General features: G+C 42.0%; 1 protein-coding gene across 3 annotated transcripts in view; it reads right to left on the minus strand.

The window, feature by feature from the left end:
• Positions 1 to 15,625, minus strand: part of LOC112259288 (protein tweety homolog 2-like) — a 117,915-nt gene that overhangs the window by 57,394 nt on the left and 44,896 nt on the right. For all 3 annotated transcript variants that reach the window (XM_042307213.1, XM_042307214.1, XM_042307215.1), the window contains one exon: positions 9,576 to 9,687. In XM_042307213.1, the coding sequence (XP_042163147.1) occupies positions 9,576 to 9,687 (112 nt within the window). The remainder of the gene's footprint in view (positions 1 to 9,575; positions 9,688 to 15,625) is intronic.

Consider the following 15,625-nt stretch of genomic DNA (forward strand, 5'->3'; position numbering starts at 1 on the left):
TTGTCTATGATGGATATTGTGGGAAACATTTGAAAGCATTTGAAGGTCTGAATTCCACAAACAGTCCAGATGGCATAAGACAGTGGTTCCCAAACTTTTTATAGTCCCGTACCCCTTCGAACATTCAATCTCCAGCTGTGTACCCCCTCCAGCACCAGGGTCAGCGCACTCTCAAATGTTGTTTTTTCCTGCATTGTAAGCCTGCCACACATACTATAAGATACATTTATTTAACACAAGAATGAGTATGAGTTTTTGCCACAACCCGGCTCGTGGGAAGTGACAAAGAGCTCTTATAGGACAAGGGCACAAATAATAATATAAAAATAATCAATAATTTTACTCTGTATTTAACCATCTTACATATAAAACCTCATTTGTTCATCGGAAATTGTGAATAACTCACCACAGGTTAATGAGAAGTGTGTGCTTGAAAGGATGCACATAACTCTGCAATGTTGGGTTGTAATTGCAGAGGGTCTCAGTCTTAAATCCTTTTCCACACACAGTCTGTGCCTGTATTTAGTTTTCATGCTAGTGAGGACCGAGAATCCACTCTCACATAGGTACGTGGTTGCAAAGGGCATCAGTGTCTTAACAGCGCAATTTTCCAAGACAGGATACTCTGAGCGCAGCGCAATCCAGAAATCTGGCTTCTGATTAAATTCAATTTTCACAGAACCGCTTGTTGCAATTTCGATGAAGCTCTCTTATTCAGATATCGGTAAGTGGACTGGAGGCAGGGCATGAAAGGGATAATGAATCCAGTTGTTTGTGTCCTCTGCTTCGGGAAAGTACCTACGTAATTCAGCACCCAACTCACTCAGGTGCCTCGCGATTTCACATTGGACATTGTCCGTAAACTTGAGTTCTTTGCACACAAAATGATTACAACGATGGAAAGACCTGTGTGTTGACCTTGTCCTTGTTAATGAAGACAGAAAGGAGCTCCAACTTCTTAATCATAGCCTCGAATTTGTCCCACACATTGAATATAGTTGCAGAGAGTCCCTGTAATCCTATATTCAGATCATTCAGGCGAGAGAAAAAACATCACCCAGACGGTCAGACGAGTGGAAATTATGGTCAGTAAATAAAACTTTAAGCTTGTCTCTCAATTTAAAAAAAACTTGTCAATACTTTGCCCCTTGATAAACAGCACACTTCACTATGTTATCGCTGCCCATATCAATGCAGTGAAGAACATACACGAGAGTACCCAGGCCTTGCTATAGCAATGTTAACCATTGTCAATTTAGTGTCCAAAACGTCTTTCAAGCTGTCGGGCATTCCCTTGGCAGCAAGAGCCTCTCGTGGATGCTACAGTGTACCCAAGTGGCGTCGGGAGCAATTGCTTACAGGTGTGTTATCCCTCCATTATGTCTCCCTGTTCGCGCCATCAGTACAGATACCAACACATCTTGACCACCAAAGTTCAATTGATGTCACAAAGCTGTTCAGTACTTTAAGAATATCCTCTCCTGTTGTCCTGGTTTCCAGTGATTTGCAGAAGAGGATGTCTTCCTTAATTGAGCTTCCCCCCATAAACGTAACGGGCATATACCAGGAGCTGTGCCAGGCCCGCCACGTCTGTTGACACATCCAGCTGTAAGGCATATAATTTACTGGCTTGTATGTGAAGCAGTAATTGTTTCAAAACATCTCCTGCCATGTCACTTATGCGTTGAGAAACAGTGTTGTTTGATGAAGCAATTGTCTGTATAATTGTTTGGCCTTCTCCCCCAACATTGTCCCAGCCATATCCGTGACAGCAGGAAGATTTAAGTCCTCCACAATAGTATGTTGCTTGCCTGTCCTAGCCACTCGGAGGCTCACCATATAAGAGTCTTCTAGCCCCTTCTTATTAATGGGATTTGTTGCTTTTATACATGTCTTACTACTCAAAAGTCAACTTAATTCTCGCTCAAAAAACTCCCGTGGTGTATTTTTCAAATGGCCATGTTTTGTTTCCAAATGTCTGCGCAAGAGTGAAGGTTTAATCGAGTTGTGAGATAGTACTTTTGCAAATATAACACACTGTGGCTGAGGAAAGGCACTACTCCCAATATAAGTGAACCCCAAATGAATGTAGTTCTCATCATACTTGCACCTCTTTGATGGTCCAACGTCCCTGTCCATTGTTCGGTGTTTTCCCAGGTAAGAGAATGACCAGCAGCTACGTTTGGTTACATACGGACCGTTAGTGGAATTCCCGCGAGAGTAACAGGTAATGTGATTGGATGTTAATTATTTGACTAAGCTACCTGTATTTGACATTTTGTTGTTATTTCGCTGAACACTAGATGGTTTAACTTTATTTTTGTCAGTGAAATGAGGCTATTCAAGCGAGAAAACAACCTCACACAACTGTATAGCCCTGTTGGAAAATATAAATGTACTGTTTGAAAATGGGAAGAATAAAACTTCAAAAACAATTGACATTTTTTTATGTGTATCATGTATCACATTTTTATTTGGCGCACCCCAGTTTGGGAATACCTGGCATAAGTTATTGAAAGGGAGTGGAGGAGAGGAAGGAAAGAGAAAGTGGCTTAGCAAAAATAAGCAACCTTTTGTCTGATGCTAGCAGCTTCACTTCACTGAAAACACACTGCAACTCCCATGTCTGAACAGGGAAGTCCGTGTTGAAGTCCTATTACATCTGTGTTATTACTCCTCCAAGTCTAGTGTTCTTACTCCTCCAAGTCTAACACAAAAACTATGCACTTGCATATCCAGACCTTTACCCTAAACTTAACCACTTCATATCACTTTACCTTAAGATAACCCTTAACCTTACTATTTGATCTGCAGATACTGTAGGGTAGAATATCTACTTCTTAAGGTCTCTGATGCTTTATAGTACCATCCTGATGTTTGTGTTCTAGACGGAGAACAGCATGGGTAAGGATGCCAAGGCTGTAGCAGCCAGTGGGGATGCCCTCCTGAAATCCCTTGTCTGGGACAGGAGCCAAACCTAGGAGTCTATAGGCCCAGATGTCCAGCTCTCAGTCAACAGCTCTCAATCAGTCACCAGCCATCCCACACAAATTCTGCATCCAAAATGGCACCCTATTTCCTACATGGTGCACTACTTTTGAGCAGAGCCCTATGGTGCAGTATTATTTGTGCACTATTTAGGGACTAGGGTGCCATTTGGGACGCACAGAGACCTCCAACCAGGCAGTTTATCACTGGCTTGTCAGCTCCATCCCAAACAAAACCCTTCTTCCTTCCCCTCAACAATTATCAAACATTCTCTCTCCAAGAGCTTGATACTTTGAACATGATTGCTTACATTGTAAATAGTTCAAGTAAATCCTTCTTTCATCACATAGAGTCAAATAACTAATCTTTCAACTCTATCGTTTCCAGACAAAGCCTATTACGATGAGAGCGTGTTTGGTTGAGGGAAATATGGTTACAGTTATGTCACTGGTAAGGTCCCAACCAGGGCTAGATAGAACCTTTCTCTCTGACTGACCCACACAGGCAGGGCTAGATAGAACCTTTCTCTCTGACTGACCCACACAGGCAGGGCTAGATAGAACCTTTCTCTCTGACTGACCCACACAACCAGGGCTAGATAGAACCTTTCTCTCTGACTGACCCACACAACCAGGGCTAGATAGAACCTTTCTCTCTGACTGACCCACACAGGCAGGGCTCTGATAGCCTGGTCCCACATTTGTTTGTGCTGTCTTTCCAACTCATATGGTAATTGGCAGGAGTTGGCAAGACAACACAAACAGATCTGGGACCAGGCTGGAGCTCTGACTGTTGGCTGCCAAAACCTCTCTTCATTCACCATCTCCTTCCTCCAAGACTCAGCAAAGAAGAAAACTATTTATTTATAGAATGTCTGCGGAGTTCATATGGGATATCAGTTAGAGATTATACAAGCATTCCAAATTCCCATAATTCCCTTTACGGTATGAAGAGCAGACTGTTTTTCTGTCTTCTCCTCCTGAAACGAATGTCTTCTAACTGTGTGTCTGATTGTTATTCAGATTCCCAGTCGGGGTTGTCAGCATGGGGGGGGGGGCAGACAGCTACACGACCATATGGTCCAGAACTAATGAACTAACTCAAACAACCTGGGAAAAGTGATGGTGACTGTGGGGTAAAAAAAAGCAGCCATTGACTGTAACTATGAAGTCAACTTCCATTGATGGTGACTATTAAGTGTTTCCAAATCTGTCCCTCAAACCATCATGGCCACCTAATCATCCCCAGCTTTCAATTGGCGCATTCATCCCCTTCCTTTCCCCTGTAACTATTCCACAGAACGTTGCCGTAAATAAGAATGTTCTCAGTCAACTTACCTGATAAATTAAGGGTCAAAAATAGAAGAAAAAAACAATTAATTTCCATCACCTCCTAGTTTAAGATATCTGCTCCACTTCTGAGGAATGTGGAGAGGCAGAGGAGGAGTGGGCAGAAGCCAAAGCAGCCATTGTTATCAGGAGGAGGACTAACACTGAAGCAGCCCATCAGGACACCCGGCCATTTGTCCTCATCAAAGGTCTTTGTTTGCTGGGTTCACGGATGATTGTGGTGACCTAACATCCCCAAAAGTCCCCACAAGGATAGTGAACGAAGGAAAATTCTCCCTCATGGTGACATTTACAACATAGGTTTAGTGTTACAATTAGGTTTAGGGTTTGAATTAGGAAAAGGGGGTAGTGGTTAGGTTCAGGAGTTAGGGCAAATTGGATTTGGAATGAACAAAACATGTGTGGGTGGTTGTGTGTGTGTGTGTTGTAGATTGTGTGTGTTGTAGATGTGTGTGTGTGTGACTGTCGTCTGTCTATAAGACACAGTAAGGCCTTTGTACCATCAGAGGACCACAACTATTTAAAAGCTCAGATAGGAACTAGGCTATATTGGTTCTACATGCTGTGGGCTCAATCTCCATTAAAAATGCATCTTAGTCTTGGACTAGGCTTAATCTGTGCCCGGTAAACTGCCTGTCTGTTTTCAAGCCCAGCTGTGTAGGTAACAGCTATGACAAGAGAGTAAGCTACAGAAACCAAAATCCATTTCATTACCACAGATGGGAAGTTCATTCCTGCTTTTCAACAGCGAACATAGAAGTCATATGGAGTCTCTACGTCTGTCTCTCTGATGATGATGATGCACTTCCTGCCTCACTGCTGAGGGAAGTGACAAGGAGGCAGGACAGTGGGTGATGTGATGGTGATTTCATAATAAGCCAGAGGCTGCATTATCATTCCAGCCTCCAAGAGAGTGTGGCATACTGGTCAGAGACCCACCAGAGAGCAGAATCTTGGTGGTTCCCATGGCTCAATCTATAATTGGTTGAAGCAGGATTTGATTCCTGCAGTGTCATGACGTTGCCCTCTTTGGGTACAGCGAGCATCATCCCCCTTTCTCTGTCTCCTACACTCAGGCTGCTGTGACCTCAGGTTGTAAATTCCTGGAGGAGATTATCTCCTCATGGCCACAGTATATAGAGAGAGTGAGTTTTCATAGAGAGTACAAAGGAATTTCTTCCACCTCACAGAACTTGAGGTCCGAACAACACTTATGTTCTGGAGAAGGTATAAAAGATTGGTGAAGAATCCAGCTACGAACTGGTCCGTTTGGTACAATTTTGTGAAACTCATAAGACAATACGGACACATTACAATAACGCTGTTTATATAATAGCCTCAGTTATGAGGCTTACATCTAATTGTTGTATAAGATGAATGAGTGAGGATGATTAAACTCCAATTCCCTTTGGAGTTTAACCTCTCTAGGGTAGGGGGCAGCATTCGGAATTTTGGATGAAAAGCATGCCCAAATTAAACGGCCTGCTACTCGGGCCCAGATGATAGGATAGATTTGGATAGAGAACACTAAAGTTTCCAAAACTGTTAAAATAGTGTCTGTGAGTATAAAAGAATTGATTTAGCAGGCAAAAAAACAGAGAAAAATCCATTCAGGAAGTCGTTTTCTTTTTGGTTTTGTAGTTTTCTATTCAATGCCATTACAGTATCCATTGACTTAGGACTCCATTTGCAGTTCCTATGCCTTCCACTAGATGTTAACAGTCTTTAGAAATCGTTTCAGGCTTGTAATTCTTATGAGGGAGTAAGACCAGTCTGAACGAGTGGACCCTAAAGTGAAGCAGAGTTTTTTCAGGCGCATGTGCATTTCTTGCTTACCTTTGATATTGACGACATTATTGTCCGGTTGAAATATTATAGAACATTTAGGCTAAAAAACAACCTGAGGGTTGAATATAAACATCCTTTGACATGTTTCTATGAACTTTACGGATACAATTTGGATTTTTTGAGCCTGTGGATTACTGAAGAAAACGCGCTAACAAAACAGAGGTTTTTGGATATAAAGAGACTTCATCGAACAAAATGAACATTTATTGAGTAAATGAATGTCTTCTGATTGCCACCATATGAAGATCATCAAAGGTAAGGGATTAATTGTATCTCTATTTCTGAGTTTTGTAACGCTTCTGCTTGGCTGGTTGGCTGGTTAATAATTTGTCAACTGGGCTATGTTCTGGGCTAGGTATGCTTTCGCCGAAAAGCATTTTATAAATATGACACTGTGGTTGGTTTAACAAGAAGTTCATCTTTAAACCGATGTAAAATATGTTTTGTTTTCTGAATTTTTACAATGAGCATTTCTGTAATTGAATTTGGCGCTCTGCAACCTCACTGGATGTTGGCCAGATGGGACGCTAGCACATGCCCTAGAGAGGTTAACTAAATCAGAGGACCGCCCATGAGCAGTTATCAGAGGACCGCCCTAAATCAGAGGACCGCCCATTGTTGGTTATCTGCACAAACCCAGCCTTTACTATGAATCATCCATACACCAATTATCTTAATCATTTATTTACTAACTAAATAATCACAGAAATGCATAAACAAACAGTAGATCTGTTACTAACAAATGATAGGGAAGATTCCCTAGTGGGCTAAGCCGATATGACGGCTTGGTGGACAAAGGGAAGTGGGTGTGGACTGAGCGAGAGTGGGAAAGACAAAAAGGGATCACTACACACAGTTGATAATTATATTAATTTAAATGCTAATCCTTTGCATATGAACGCTCACTCATCCGGGAATAATTGCAAAAAATATATATTTACGCCCAGGTGTCATCGTGATCTCTGTTGGAATCGTCAGTCCGTCTGCTGGAGAGTCAGTTCATCCGCGTCTCTTTCTCGCTTTCCGAAGATCAAAGTCTTTCGTGGTTAGAATGGATACTTCAGAGTTCTCATAGAACAGATGTTTCAGCGGTTGTTGGTAATAGCATCCCAGGTTTACATAATTTCTAGCTGCAGACTAGTAATTAGTATCTAAGATTTGCTCTTATTCTGTCGGGATCGATAGTCTCAGAGTTGAACCATTTCCAGCCGTGTAGCCAATGCTCCACGTGGTATGGTTAGGAAATCAATAACTTTTCGCAATCACAGCACATGCTTGGGTTTGCTTAGTCTAAACTATTCGCAATCACAGTTCACGCTGTGGGTTTGCTCAGTCTTGGTACTCAAACCTGTGCCACCTCAGCTGACACCGAGGTATGTGTGGTCTGAAGAGGATTTCCTCAGGAGGGGTTTTTATTCGTAACGCTAGAAAAGGCGGTTCTATGAAGCCTGATCATGTATGTGCTCATGGGGTTGGGCCAATGACTTAGTTAAACTTTAAAGGGAATACAATTATCTCACATTAAAGGTTTAACATCATATTACATCATTTCACAAATAGTTTCATCTTTACTCATTAATTTTATACAAGAATTAGATGCAAACCCCATAATTGAGAAATGTACACATTCAGAGAGATAGTTATGTGTGTTTCCTGTCTTTTCTGAGGTCACCAAATGAAAGTGTCCACAGACCATTCCCACCTTCTCACAAGTGGACATTTTGTTTCATATTCTCATTTTGGAGATTTAGGAGTTTGCGATGTGAAATCCTTTGTTCCCTCTGTGTCTCTCTTTCTGCATGGCCAGAGGGAGAGTCTCCGCCAGGAATGTATGACCTGAGATAACAGAACCTGGGTGTAGGAGTGGGAAGCCATGATCTATACCCAGAAAGGGCCATGTCATGACACTACCATACCCCGTTCAAAGGCACATAAATATTTTGTCTTGCACATTCACCCTCTGAACGGCACACATACACAATCCATGTCTCAATTGTCTCAAGGCTTAAAAATCCTTCATTAACCAGACTCGTCCCCTTCATCTACACTGATTGAAATGGATTTAACAAGTGACATCAAAAAGGGATCATAGCCTTCACCTGGTCAGTCTTTTTTGGGGGGGAAATTTTACCCATGTTTTCGCTCCAATTTCGTGATATCCAAATGCGATCTTGTCTCATCACTGAAATCTCCAATGGGCTAGGGAGAAGCGAAGGTCGAGTCACGCGTCCTCCGAAACATAACCATCCAAAATCACGCTTCTTAACACCTGCCTGCTTAACCCGGAAGTGTCGGAGGAAACACCGTTCAACGGACGACCAAAATCAGCCTGCAGATGTCCGGTCCAGCACAAGGAGTCACTAGAGCGCGATGAGTTAAGTAAAGCCCCCTTGGCGAAACCCTCCCCTAACCTGGACTGGGACAATTGTGAGCCGCCCTATGGGATTCCCGGTCACGGCCGGTTGTGACACAGCCTGGGATAGAACCCGGGTCTGTAGTGATGCCTCAAGCACTTCGATGCAGTGTCTTAAATGACTGTGCCACTAGGGAGGCCCAGAGCAGGTGTTCTTAATGGATAAAAGCATCTGCTCAGGCCTCCCGAGTGGCGCAGCGGTCTAAGGCACTCGTGGTGGGCCAGGCGCCTGCAAGCTGACATCAGTCACCAGTTGGACGGTGTTTCATCCGACACATTGGTGTGGATAGCTTCCGGGTTAAGCGAGCAGTGTGTCAAGAAGCAGTGCCGCTTTGCTGGGTCGTGTTTCGGACGCATGGCCCTCCATCTTTGCCAATTGGATAGCATGAAATTGGAGAGACAGAAATATAAGCATCGGCTCAACCAGAATATTTAATCTAATACAGGATTAAGGAAATCTGTTGGGTTGAGAAGAGAGGGCAATTTTCAGCAGTATAATTGTAGAATCTAAAGCTAGAAAACTATTTGTATTTGTACAATGCAGAGAGAAAGAAAAACACAAGGAATAAATACACAATGTGCAATGGCTATATACACAGGGTAACAGTACTGAGTCAATGTGAAGGGGTATGAGGCAATTGGGGTACAGTACATACGTTTATATATAGGTAGGGATAAAGTCACCAGTCAACAGTCACCAATCAACAGTCATTGCGTCTGATGGACTTGGTCTCCATGCCTAGCAGCTAAAACGGACACATTGGGACTCATGTCGGTACAAAGCACGAGAACAATGTCTGGTTAGACCAGCCTCCCCGAGTGTACATTGGAGAGGGCGGGGGGGAAGACAAAGTAGTCGGCCCACCAGGCTGTGTGTGTTATACAGAGAGTCATCAGCTGTATGATAATGTAGTGGTAACGTAGAGGTAATGGGAAACGTAGAGGTAATATAGTATTGAGACTGCAGTGCTACCCACCAGGCTGTCGACCCCTCCCAGGGTATGATTGGTGTTGTACAGGGAGTACGTCAGCTGGTACACCCCATCGTTGGTCTCGCTGTTGCCATAGAAACCCACTCCCACAGCAGCGCTGCACAGAGCGAGAGACAGGAAGGAAGGCGCAGGTTAGCTTTTGTTTGATCAATTAATGAGTATAGTACAAAGTAAAAAACACAGTACCGACGATCCAATGAATTGATCCAACGATGGTCATAATGTCTGGGGCGGCAGGGTAGCCTAGTGGTAAGAGCGTTGGACTAGTAACTGGAAGGTTGCAAGTTCAAATCCCCGAACTGACAAGGTACAAATCTGTTGTTCTGCCCCTGAACAGGCAGTTAACCCACTGTTCCTAGGCCATCATTGAAAATAAGAATTTGTTCTTAACTGACTTGCCTAGTTAAATTAAGGTTTAAATGCTTTTTTTTACTGATCTTCCTTTAAAGGAGGGTAGTTGAATTATTGATCTTCCTTTAGAGGGTGGTTGAATTACTGACTTACTTTAAAAAAAGGTATTTATCCACAATAACAAACTGTTATCTACTACCCTCTCATGACCTTTTGTCACTCCCAGGGTGAGAGTTGAATTACAACCCCTGACCTTTTGTCACTCCCAGGGTGAGAGTTGAATTACAACCCCTGACCTTTTGTCACTCCCAGGGTGAGAGTTGAATTACAACCCCTGACCTTTTGTCACTCCCAGGGTGAGAGTTGAATTACAACCCCTGACCTTTTGTCACTCCCAGGGTGAGAGTTGAATTACAACCCCTGACCTTTTGTCACTCCCAGGGTGAGAGTTGAATTACAACCCCTGACCTTTTGTCACTCCCAGGGTGAGAGTTGAATTACAACCCCTGACCTTTTGTCACTCCCAGGGTGAGAGTTGAATTACAACCCCTGACCTTTTGTCACTACCAGGGTGAGAGTTGACAGCAATTTCTGAAATGGCAGCGTGAAAGCTTGAGCATCGTTGCACATCTCCACCTTGAGGGCATCGTGCAGGCTGGAAGTATATGTTAGGTTGATAATTGTGAAAAACTTTGTGTGGGAACCGCCATTCTTCTGTTTATTCAGTATAAAACCTGAACAAGTAGGCCCGAAGTGACAAAAAAATATGTTTTAAAGCAAATTTCCTGTAATTCTGCACATTTTGCCAAGGCTTATGTTGTGCTCTTATGCTATCTCAATGGTTCAACTATTATAACAAAATCAATGGAGGTCCATGCCATGACATTTTAGCCATTTTTGATTCTCTAGATACAGTACCAGTCAAAAGTTTGGACACACCTATTCATTCAAGGGTTTTTCTTAATTTTTACTATTTTCTACATTGTATAATAATATTGAAGACATCAAAATATGAAATAACGCAGTAACCAAAAAAAAGTGTTAAACAAATCAAAATATATTTTATATTCTTCCAAGTAGCCACCCTTTTCTTAATGATGACAGTTTTGCACACTTTTAGCATTCTCTCAACCAGATTCAACTGGAATTATTTTCCAACAGTCTTGAAGGAATTACCACAAATGCTGAGCACTTGTTGGCTGCTTTTCCTTCACTCTGCGGTCCAACTCATCCCAAAACATCTCAATTGGGTTGAGGTCGGGTGATGTTGGAGGCCAGGTCATCTGATGCAGAACTCCATCACTCTTCTTCTTGGTCAAATAGCCCTTGCACAGCCTGGAGGTGTGTTATGGGTCATTGTCCTGTTGAAAAACAAATTATAGTCCCACTAAGCCCAAACCAGATAGGATGGCGTATCGCTGCTGAATGCTGTTGTAGCCATGCTGGTTAAGTGTGCATTGAATTGTAAAATAAATCACTGACAGTGTCAGTGATTCACTGAAAGCACCACCACACCTTCTACTCTATGCTTCACGGTGGGAACCACACATCTGGAGATCATCCGTTCACCTACTCTGTGTCTCACAAAGACACAGCGGTTGAAACTAAAAATCTCAAATTTGGACTCGTCAGACCAAAGGACAGATTTCCACTGGTCTATTGTCCATTGCTTGTGTTTCTTGGCCCAAGCAAGTCTCTTCTTATCATTAGTGTCCTTTAGTAGTGGTTTCTTTGTAGCAATTTGACCATGAAGGCTTGATTCACACAGTCTCCTCTGAACAGTTGATGTTGAGATGTGTCTTCATTTGTGAAGCATTTATTTGGGCTGCAATTTCTGAGGCTAGTAACTCTAATGAACTCCAATTTACCAAATAGGGCTATCTTCTGAATACCACCCCTACCTTGTCACAACACAACTGATTGTCTCAAACACACTAAGAAGGAAAGAAATTCCACAAATGAACTTTTAACAAGGCACACCTGTTAATTGAAATGCATTCCAGGTGACTACCTTATGAAGCTGGTTGAGAGAATGCCAAGAGTGTGCAAAGCTGTCATCAAGGCAAAGGGTGGCTACTTTGAAGAATCTCCAACATAAAATATATTTTGATTGGTTAAAAGGGCTCAAATGCCGTTAATGGGATTGATTTGACAACAGCCAGTGAAAGTGCAGGGCGCCAAATTCAAACAGAAATCTCAATTAAAATTCCTCAAACATAAAAGCAATACACACCATTTTAAAGATAAACTGCTTGTTAATCCAACCACAGTGTCTGATTTCAAAAAGGCTTTACAGCGAAAGCACATCATACGATTATGTTAGGTCAGCGCCTAGTCACAAAAAACATACAGCCATTTTCCAGCCAAAGAGAGGAGTAACAAAAATCATTAGAGATAAAAATCACTAACCTTTGATGATCTTCATCAGATGGCACTCATAGGACTTCATGTTACACAATACATGTATGTTTTGTTCGATAAAGTTCATATTTATATCCAAAAATCTCAGTTTACATTGGCGCGTTACATTCAGTAATGTTTTGCCTCCATCCAGTGATTTTGCAGAGAGCCACATCAATTTACAGAAATACGTATCATAAAAGTTGATGAAAGATACAAATGTTTTACAGAGAATTAAAGATACACTTCTCCTTAACTAGGGGGCACTATTTTCATTTTTGGAAAAAATAACGTTCCCAAAGTAAACCGCCTATTTCTCAGGACCAGATGCAAGAATATGCATATAATTCACAGCTTAGGATAGAAAACCCTCTAAAGTTTCCAAAACTGTCAAAATATTGTCTGTGAGTATAAGAGAACTGATATTGCAGGCGAAATCCTGAGAAAAATCCAATCAGGAAGTGACTCTTATTTTGAAACCCGTCTTTCTATGCATTCCTATTGTCCATTGAAAGGGATATCAACCAGATTCCTTTTTCTGTGGCTTCCCTAAGGTGTCTACAGCCTTTAGACGTAGTTTCAGGCCTTTATTTTGAAGAATGAGCGTAAATGACTACATTTGCGCCAGTGGCCAGCTGAGGGCTCTCAGAGTGATTCTTGAGTAAAAGACAGAGGTAGTCATTTTTTCTCTCGCTCCTACTGAAAAGCCAATTGTCCCGGTTGATATATTATCGAATAGATATTTGAAAAACACCTTGAGGATTGATTATAAAAAGACTTGCCATGTTTCTGTCGATATTATGGACATAATTTGGATTTTTTTTCGGCTTTGTCGTGACCGCTATTTCCGGTGGATTTCTGAATATAACGTGACCAACAAAAGGAGGTATTTTGGGTATAAAAATAATCTTTATGGAACAAAAGGAACATTTGCTGTCTAACTGGGAGTCATCGTCAGTGAAAACATCCGAAGATCATCAAAGGTAAACGGTTAATTTGATTGCTTTTCTGATTTTCATGACCAAGCTTCCTGCTGCTAGCTGGACATAATGCTATGCTAGGCTATCGATAAACTTACACAAATGCTCGTCTTGCTTTGGCTGTAAAGCATAATTTCAAAATCTGAGATGACAGGGTGATTAACAAAAGGCTAAGCTGTGTTTCGCTATATTTCACTTGTGATTTCATAAATATGAATATTTTCTAGTAATATTTTTTGACCGTTGTGCTATGCTAATTAGTGTAGTTGATGACAATTCTCCCGGATCCGGGATGGGTAGTTCTAAGAGGTTGCAACCGCTGTGTTGATGTTTGTTGATGTTCGATACAGTCCATATTTATGTCCACATTTTTGTTTGCGCGTTGAGTACACTAATCCAAATGCACAAGCCGCGAGCACAAAGTCCAGACGAAAAGTAAAAAAAGTTCCATTGCAGTTTGTAGAAACATGTCAATCAATGTATAGAATCAATCTTTAGGATGTTTTCATCATAAATCTTCCATAATGTTTCAACCGGACAATTTCTTTGTCTTTAGAAAGGGAAGGGAAGGAAACAGAGCTCGTGCTCACGGTCACGCGCGATCAACAACTCATGGCTTTCAGCCAGACCCCTGCTTCAAACAGCTCTTATTCGCTCCCCTTTCACAGTAGAAGCCTGAAACCACGTTCTAAAAACTGTTGACATCTAGTGGAAGCATTAAGACTTGAAAAACTACAAACCTCAGATTTCCCACTTCCTGGTTGGATTTTTCTCAGGTTTTCGCCTGCCATATGAGTTCTGTTATACTCACAGACACCATTCAAACAGTTTTAGAAACTTCAGAGTGTTTTTTATCCAAATCTGCAATCAATAATATGCATATCTATGGTTCTGGGCCTAAGTAGCAGGCAGTTTACTCCGGGCACGCTTTTCAGCCGAACGTGAAAATACTGCCCCCGAGCCCAAAGAGGTTAAACACTTTCTTACTACATGATTACATATGTGTTTTTTCATTGTTTTGAAGTCTTAACTATTATTCTACAATGTAGGACAACCCTTGAATGAGTAGGTGTCCAAACTTTCGACTGGTACTGTACATACTTTATATCTGGATTTAGTCATTTACACTGAAAACGCATTACCATCCCAAAAATAATAGTTCTAATAATGTAGTCCACTCTCATACAGAAAAACAGAACTACGCACTAAGTTTTTCTGTATTAGTCCAGGTAACCTTAGATTACTAACGTGCAGTGGGCTGAAATTAATTTCACTGTCAGTAAATGTCCTCTTTCTCATCTTCTTGTAGTTTGTGTTATGGACATGAGAGTACTGTTCATGCCACAAGCAGTGGTTCCCCTCTCATAGTAACCCTCCTAATATGTTAACTTCTCACTACCCTGTGGCAGCAGGGTAGCCTAGTGGTTAGAGTGTTGGACTAGTAACCGGAAGGTTGCAAGTTCAAACCCCCGAGCTGACAAGGTACAAATCTGTCGTTAACCCACTGTTCCCAGGCCGTCATTGAAAATAAGAATTTGTTCTTAACTGACTTGCCTAGTTAAATAAAGGTAACTAACACAACTCAACTGCTGTGGCTCTAAGCTTCTTTTGATAATTGGATCCTCTTCCTCCTGTTATGTCTGGTCCATTAAAGTGCTACCAGAAGAGGATCACAGGTCCAGTGGTAGAAGGGATGTAGGGACTTCTAGGCTCGGAGGGAAACTTCAACCTTCCTCACAATGCGTGTCCCTGTATGCGTCCAAAATGGAACACTATTTGCTATGGGCCCTGGTCAAAAGTAGTGTACTGCATAGGGAATACTGTAGGTTGCCATTTTGGAAGCTTTATGTGACTGTGAGTCCTCAGTGGAGAAGCTTCCTCTTCACAGTCTGTCTCCCACTTCATTGGGAAATGACATTACGATTCTGTCCCTCGCAGCGTTATCCTGTGCTGTTTAGTAAGGTAACAGTAATGTGGGTAGGGCAACTAGGACTCCCACACAGCGCAGAGTGAGAGACATGTAGTATATCAATGAATTGGTGAGGGCACTAGAACAGTCTGCAGCACCCAGCCTCACCCTACTAGAATCTGAATTAAAATGAATACTGATGACCTGGTGCTTCTGTCCCCAACCAAGGAGGGCCAACAGCAGCACCAACATCTTCAGCACAGATTCTGTCAGACCTGGGCCCCGACAGTAACTAAAATAATGGTGTTCCAAATAAGGTCCACTTTCCAGGACCACAAATACATCTAGACACCGTTGCTCTATAGCACACAAAAAAACTACACATACTGTACCTT

Source organism: Oncorhynchus tshawytscha, linkage group LG27 (genome assembly GCF_018296145.1).
Source record: "Oncorhynchus tshawytscha isolate Ot180627B linkage group LG27, Otsh_v2.0, whole genome shotgun sequence".
Classification (NCBI taxonomy): Eukaryota; Metazoa; Chordata; class Actinopteri; order Salmoniformes; family Salmonidae; genus Oncorhynchus; species Oncorhynchus tshawytscha.